The following is an 8121-nucleotide window of genomic DNA, read 5'->3' on the forward strand; positions in this document are numbered from 1 at the left end:
AGTAGAAGTACTCAGGTCTTGTACTTGAGTAAAAGTAGAAGTACTCAGGTCTTGTAATTGAGTAAAAGTAGAAGTACTCAGGTCTTGAAGTAAAAGTAGAAGTACTCAGGTCTTGTACTTGAGTAAAAGTAGAAGTACTCAGGTCTTGTACTTGAGTAAAAGTAGAAGTACTCAGGTCTTGTACTTGAGTAAAAGTAGAAGTACTCAGATCTTGTACTTGAGTAAAAGTAGAAGTACTCAGATCGTGTACTTGAGTAAAAGTAGAAGTACTCAGATTGTGTACTTGAGTAAAAGTAGAAGTACCAGAGTGTAGGAATACTCTGTTTCAGTAAAAGTCCTGCATTCAAAATGTTCCTCAAGTAAAAGTAGAAAAGTATTCTCATCAAAATATAGTTAAAGTAGCGACAGTAAAAGTAGTCATTGTGCAGATTGGTCCATTTCAGAATAATATATATGATATGTTTTATAATGATTGATCATGAAAGTGTTCTCAAAGCTGGTAAAGGTGCAGCTAGTTTGAATGACTTTGTATACTGCAGGGTAGCTTGTGGATTTACTCCAGGTGGAACTAAAGTCTGATTTAACACTTGATTATATTTCACATCATTCATCCAGATCTGTGAAGTAACTAAAGGGATTAAATACATGTAGTGGAGGAAAAGTACACCATGTACCTCTGAACTGTAGTGGAGTAGAAGTACACAGTAGTATAACATGGAGTAGCATTTTGACACAATTGTTCTTCAGTATTCCCATTGAATGCAACATATACTTTTACCTCTCTACATGTTGGAGACAGATAAAGTCAGTCATGGTTTGTCCTGCAGCATTTGAATGCAGCATGTGTTGCTGGCAGACTAACCTCTCATTAAAGTGAAGGGCTGACATTACTCAGGGAAAACTAATATGTATCCTCTGCACAAACTCCTGCTTTGACAACACAGAGATTACGTTTTGAGAAGAGGAATTACATTATAAAGAGGCAGAGAGAAAACTATTATTTACAGTCAGTGGATCCTGAGAGGACAGCGCCTCCTGGTGGTGGAAGAAAGAATCCACAACATAATAAAGACAGGAACCAAAGAGTGAAGTTAATATGATTTATTAAAATCTTTACACAGTGAGTTAATTCAGGCGTAATACATGATCCGGATATATTGAAACGATATGACTGATTAAAGCATTTAAATAACAACCAATTAATTCAAACAAAACTCAATTAATAAGTTAGATCACACACACACACACACACACACACACACACACACACACACACACACACACACACACACACACACACACACACACACACACACACACACACACACACACACACACACACACACACACACACACACACACACACACACACACACACACACACACACACACACACACACACACACACACACACACACACACACACACACACACACACACTCCTGTTCCCCAAAACACTTTCAAGTATCTTCTGCAAAGGTACGGAGGCCCAGGAGTGACAATAATAATACAAAATTAATAAATTAAGGCTTTAATTGTATTACATTTGTATAGAAAGCACTACATTTGTAATATTTGAAGACACACATTCATACTGTCCAGACTACAAACTACAGATCAATTTAAAATAATGTTCACCTGTTTCTAAAAGATACGAGTACTGTGGCGCTGATCTTGTTTATAAGATATATCAATTAGTAGCCGCGGACGTAAACAACAACAACAACGTGACGTCCGTGAAAACAAAGCTGACGTCTGAAACGTGTTTTAAAATATATTTTTTGCTCTTTTGTCACTCCCGGGCCTCCGTAGTCATGTATGATAAAAGTCCCAAAAACATAGTAAATATGATGTTTTACAGCCACAGAGAAAACAGCAACACCACGTGGATAATATCCAAAGTGCACGACGACACTCTACTAACAGCCGACATAAAGGGAACAGGTGAAGGCACAGGAAGCCGAGTACACTTCTGTTAGCGTGATATATATTCACTTTAAATATGGCAGCGAGAGTGGAGTATTAATACAAAAAAAACATCATATTTCCACGATGCAAACTAACCGGAGTTTCCATACAGCGCCATGCGTCGGTTACAGAGATGCAGGTTTTCTTCTACAACATTCAGACTGCTTTGATTTATTCCTAAAAAGGGGGTTATTTACAGTAAACCAGTGCAGGGGCAGGGGCTCCTTTTATTTGAAGAAACCGGAAGACTTGCTCGGAGGACCCATCAGCATGCGGGCCTGGTTCTTGTGAGTGATGTGGATCTGGAATAAGAAGAAAAGTCCCGTTTATTTAAAATATAATAAAATCATTAACACAATTCTGAGTTTTAGAAAAGCATTTAAAGCATTAAAAATGTGCGTTGTTGTTTTTAAACCTGGATTTAATTGGTCCTTATAATTGATTTAACGAAAGCTCTGAGATATAATGATATCATCTGTAATGTGGATATCATGACTGAGTGGTTCAAGCAGTTGAAATTCAGAATTAAAAATGTTAATTATCAAAAAAACAAAACAAGTTATTTATAAAACATTTTAAAGTTGTTGTTTTTTAAAGGAAAGAAATTGTTAAATAATTTTAAAATCTTCCCAAATAAATACAAAATCTAATTAAAGGAAAAAACGTTTTATTAAAAAATGAAAAAAAAGTTTAATACTTTCCAAAAAAATATATATAAAGGAAAAAAACTAATTTAAATTTTTCAAATGTTTTTTAAATTAATTAAACATTGAAAAACAAAAGTTTAATTCATTTCTAAAAATAAAAATAAAAATGTATTCAGCCATGAGATATTACACACACTTTAATATCACTAAGCTTTGTGGTTCCAGATCTGTTCACATCTACCGTCATTAATAATTAGTAAATACAAAACTGTGAGTGTCATTATTAGTGTTCACCGTGCAGGGAGGCTGCATCCACGGCTCCCCGTCGATCTGCATCGGCAAGGCCTTCTTCACCCTGAGGGAGCACAAGATCCAGAGCAGAGGTTAGATCAACAGAGGGAAGATCAGCAGAGGGAAGATCAGCAGAGGGAAGATCAGCAGAGGGAAGATCAGCAGAGGGAAGATCAGCAGAGGGAAGATCAGCAGAGGGAAGATCAGCAGAGGGAAGATCAACAGAGGTTAGATCAGCAGAGGGAAGATCAGCAGAGGTTAGATCAGCAGAGGGAAGATCAGCAGAGGGAAGATCAGCAGAGGGTCAGAACAACCACCTTAATGTGGGATTTGAATATAAAAGAACACGCAGCATGCAGGATGATTGTGATGCAAAGAGACAAGGATCATCGTCTGAGTTGAGCCTCGTTAAGAGCCTGAAGGCAACACGTCTGAGCGTTTCTCTGCTGGAGCCTGAAGGCAACACGTCTGAGCGTTTCTCTGCTGGAGCCTGAAGGCAACACGTCTGAGCGTTTCTCTGCTGGAGCCTGAAGGCAACACGTCTGAGCGTTTCTCTGCTGGAGCCTGAAGGCAACACGTCTGAGCGTTTCTCTGCTGGAGCCTGAAGGCAACACGTCTGAGCGTTTCTCTGATGGAGCCTGAAGGCAACACGTCTGAGCGTTTCTCTGCTGGAGCCTGAAGGCAACACGTCTGAGCGTTTCTCTGCTGGAGCCTGAAGGCAACACGTCTGAGCGTTTCTCTGCTGGAGCCTGAAGGCAACACGTCTGAGCGTTTCTCCGCTGGAGCCTGAAGGCAACACGTCTGAGCGTTTCTCTGATGGAGCCTGAAGGCAACACGTCTGAGCGTTTCTCTGCTAGAGCCTGAAGGCAACACGTCTGAGCGTTTCTCTGCTAGAGCCTGAAGGCAACACGTCTGAGCGTTTCTCTGATGGAGCCTGAAGGCAACACGTCTGAGCGTTTCTCCGCTGGAGCCTGAAGGCAACACGTCTGAGCGTTTCTCCGCTGGAGCCTGAAGGCAACACGTCTGAGCGTTTCTCCGCTGGAGCCTGAAGGCAACACGTCTGAGCGTTTCTCTGTTTTTATCTCATTTGATTTTTATCCAGGATTTAAATATGTAAAGTTAATTATTTCAGCACGTTACATATATCCACATACTACCAAAAATATATAAAGAATTTCTTCACAAATACATTTGAATTAAAGAACAAAAAAGTCTCTAAAGGTATTAAATTAAAAAAATGTCATGACCGTGATAAAGGTCTGATTAATTCATTCATAATTTTAGATTGGATTGAGAGACCCTCAGTATTGTGTGTTGACTTTTAGAAGTAGTTCCTGACCTGATGGTGATCTGCGAGGTCTTGGCCAGCCTCACGGCGCTCTTCAGCCCGGTGTAGATCTGACCCATCTCCATCGCCCCCCCCCAGACCCACCACCTCCAGACGCCGGTCACTCAGGTCTGAAACACACACACACACACACACACACCGTTTAATATCACACACACACACACACACACACACACACACACACACACACACACACACACACACCACACACACCACACACACACACACACACACACACACACACACACACACACACACACACACACACACACACACACACACACACACACACACACACACACACACACCCTACATTTGTATTTATTTAGTTTATATTAGGAGTTTTTTTTACTTGGTTTTATTTGAGCTTCATCAAGATTTATTTTTAATGTTTAATTTTGGTTTGATCTAAATTAATGAATTAACTTTTAGTATTTCTTTAGTTTACTTGTAGTCATATTTATGTTCTGCTGCCCTCTGGTGGCCAGATGTTGAAACACCAGATGAAGAAGTCAGACTTCGATGTCATGAATAAAGTGCTGTGAATAAAGAGAAAGCTGGTCACGCCATGTGATACGTTTGTCCTCTGGATGCAAGCTTCCCTTTACCAATATAAATCAACTTTAAAATTGCGCACACATGAACAAGCATTAGTTTGTTCCACTCCTCTGATCCTCAGCAGCTGGAAGTGCTCCTGCTGGAGGTGTGAATGATCACCTGTTTACTGAACCCTCCACTGAGCAGCTCAATGAGGCGGTGCAGCCAGCTGTGAGCGTTCTGCTCCTCAGTGATTACAACACTCATTAATGAGGCTCTCAGAGGGTCTTTAACACAACCATTAAACCCAGTGAGTGAAACTGGGAACCTCTTCATCTGTCTCTGGGTGTTACAGTGGAGGCCCGTGCAGGTTTGAATACATATAATAAATATAGTCAAATGTAAATACCTTGGGAGGTGAATTTGAGAACCTCGGGGTCCACGATGACCTCGGGCTCCTCCGGACCCCCTCCCCCTGTTTTAGCGTCCCCTTTCTTGCTCTCGCCCCACAGGTTGGAGCCGCCGTGCATGCTGGGAATGTTCAGGATGGCGATGCCTTCCAGAGACAAACCGCTGAGATCCAGGGGAGTACCTGAGCACTGAGGGGGGGGGGGGGCAGAGGAGTCAGTACGTTATATTTAACAAACAAAAAAATACAGAAGACGAGGGGTTATATTTAGGGGAAAATAATCAGATTTTAAGGCGAATCAAATCTTAAAATGTCGACACAGAAGCATCAGTACTTGGTGTTTAACAAACACACACAGAGCTGATGAATCCGTCTCACCTCGATCTCCAGGCTCTCGCTCAGCTTCTTACACGAAGCAGAGATCGTTTCTGACGTGGCGAACTCAAAGTACCACAGCTTGTTCTTCATCCTGCACGAACAAGAGTGTGTGTGCGTGTGTGTGTGTGTGTGTGTGTGTGTGTGTGTGTGTGTGTGTGTGTGTGTGTGTGTGTGTGTGTGTGTGTGACAGTACAGTGATTATCTCACACAGCTCAAGTGTCCACCTGAGACCAATACAAGGAGCTGAAAGAGGTTACAATTATTTATGATTTGCTTAAAATCATATTTCTGATATCATATTAGGACGGTGTAGAAGGGCTTGAAAAAATACAGAAGAGGAGGGGTTATATTTAGAGGAATATAATCAGATTTTAAGGGCAATCAAATCTTAAAATGTACAAGAAAAGCATTGAAACATGTTAACATATTGACTGCGTACCTGCTGTTGAACTTCTGCGGGTGTTTCTCCCTCATGGTGTGAAAGCGGTGAGCGATGGAGGCGTCCTGAAAACACAACGTCTCAGATCAACACCCACACACACACACTGAGACACACACACACATTGAGGGACACACACACCGAGAAAGACACACACACACACACACACACACTGAGACACACACACACTGAGACACACACACTGAGGGACACACACACCGAGAAAGACACACACACACACACACACACTGAGACACACACACACACACTGAGGGACACACACACACACCGAGAAAGACACACACACACACACACTGAGAAACACACACCGAGAAAGACACACTGACACACACACACACACACACACACACACACACACACACACACTGAGACACACACACTGAGAGAGACACACACACACACACACACACACACACACACTGAGGCACACACACTTCCTGTGATGTTGTGTGTGCGTGTGCGTGTGTGCGTGTGCGTGTGCGTGTGCGTGTGCGTGTGCGTGTGTGTGTGTGTGTGTGTGTGTGTGTGTGCGTGTGTGTGTGTGTGTGTGTGTGTGTGTGTGTGTGTGTGTGTGTGTGTGTGTGTGTGTGTGTGTGTACTCACCACTCCGATGGAGAAGTAGTTGTTGATGATCTCGTAGGGCACGGGGTCTCCTTTCTCCTGGTTCTGATCTGTGAGCACCTGAACGCTCCATCGGTCCATCAGGACCTCCGTGCTGCCTTCAATGTCCCTCAGGATCCGGGTCAGATCCTCTCCGTCGTACCCTGCAAAATAAAAACACATAAACACATTTTATTTGTATTTGTTATTTATTTTTTCTGGGTTTAAGTACGTTTTACAAGTCAGGACTCATATTTCCTGAACATGATGCAGCACACCTACCGTATATTATTTCATTCTATAGTCTATCCTAATATTATATTAAATATATATATGGGGGTGGGGGAGAAATCAGAATCAGAATCAGAATACCTTTATTCGTCCCAGTATGCAATAATGTGTCGATACATGGAGGGCAAGTATTATCTATATAAATTATTAATTTTGCAAATAGAAATTAAACTTCGAGGCAGACACAAAACCTAAACTGTGATTTTAGGAAACCTGTTCCATATATATCAAAAAAAACTTTTAGTCCAATAAAGACAGGAGTCTGAAGAGCTGTTTAAACTTCCAATCTTTTTTCTGCGCTAAAGTACGGCGAATCCATGTGACCGCAAAGTTGGGTGATTTTGAGCTCTGGATTACCCATTCATTCCTCTGGGGGAAAACGTTTTAGGCAATTTGTGTGAAATAATAATTAATAATGATGATAATTGTGACTTAAATATCGTGATTATATCTTATGTTTTATAATATTCATATGATATCCAAATAATGTATAACCAGAATGACAAAACAAAAATAAGCTCCGTTCATAATTCTTATGAATCTTTTTCTGGAGCATTTAAATGTGTGATTGTTTTATATATACTTCCCCAAACATCTGTACAGTAGACAAGGCAATGAATGCCACCATAACATAAAAACCAATCTAGACAAACATGTGGAGAAGTTCCCTTTGAGAGAATATAATTTGACACAAAAGCAGCAACAAAGCTATCATTATTATTATAATTATTAAGTCTCATTAATCTCTCACCTCCCCCCCACCGCAGACAGCGAGCGAGGTCGTTTCCTGTCCCCAGAGGAAGCACAGCGACGGGGGGGCGCACCACCAGGTTGGCTTTGTCTGAGGAAACAGGAAGTGCGTCACAATGAAGTTCAGCAGAAGAAGAAGAAGAAGGAGGTCATCATAACATGGACGTGTGTTTTTAAATATGATTCTCACCTATAGCGTCGAGGATCCAGCCCACGGTGCCGTCCCCCCCACAGACCAGGATCCTGTAGTTCTGCAGAGTCTTGAAGAAACTCAGACTGAGGGAGAGGGGGAAGATGGTTACACAGTTTATTATAGACTCAAACGTTTAAAGACAGCAAACTAATAAAAAAATGTGTTAAAATATTACAACAATTTACGAACATTAACAGAAATTTACAAAAATGTACGAACATTTACAAAAAATGTAAAAAATGTACGAAA

General features: G+C 41.3%; 1 protein-coding gene across 1 annotated transcript in view; it reads right to left on the minus strand.

Moving 5' to 3' along the window:
* Positions 1–1369: 1369 nt before the first annotated feature.
* The window catches only part of dgkaa (diacylglycerol kinase, alpha a), a 51982-nt gene continuing 45230 nt past the window's right edge, over positions 1370–8121 (minus strand). The window contains 10 exon segments of the mRNA XM_034136127.1: positions 1370–2270; positions 2910–2970; positions 4246–4328; positions 4330–4364; positions 5201–5390; positions 5579–5669; positions 6018–6082; positions 6642–6802; positions 7681–7770; positions 7870–7955. Of these exon segments, the coding sequence (XP_033992018.1) occupies positions 2196–2270; positions 2910–2970; positions 4246–4328; positions 4330–4364; positions 5201–5390; positions 5579–5669; positions 6018–6082; positions 6642–6802; positions 7681–7770; positions 7870–7955 (937 nt within the window). The 3' untranslated portion in view covers positions 1370–2195.

Source organism: Trematomus bernacchii, unplaced genomic scaffold (assembly GCF_902827165.1).
Source record: "Trematomus bernacchii unplaced genomic scaffold, fTreBer1.1, whole genome shotgun sequence".
NCBI lineage: Eukaryota > Metazoa > Chordata > Actinopteri > Perciformes > Nototheniidae > Trematomus > Trematomus bernacchii.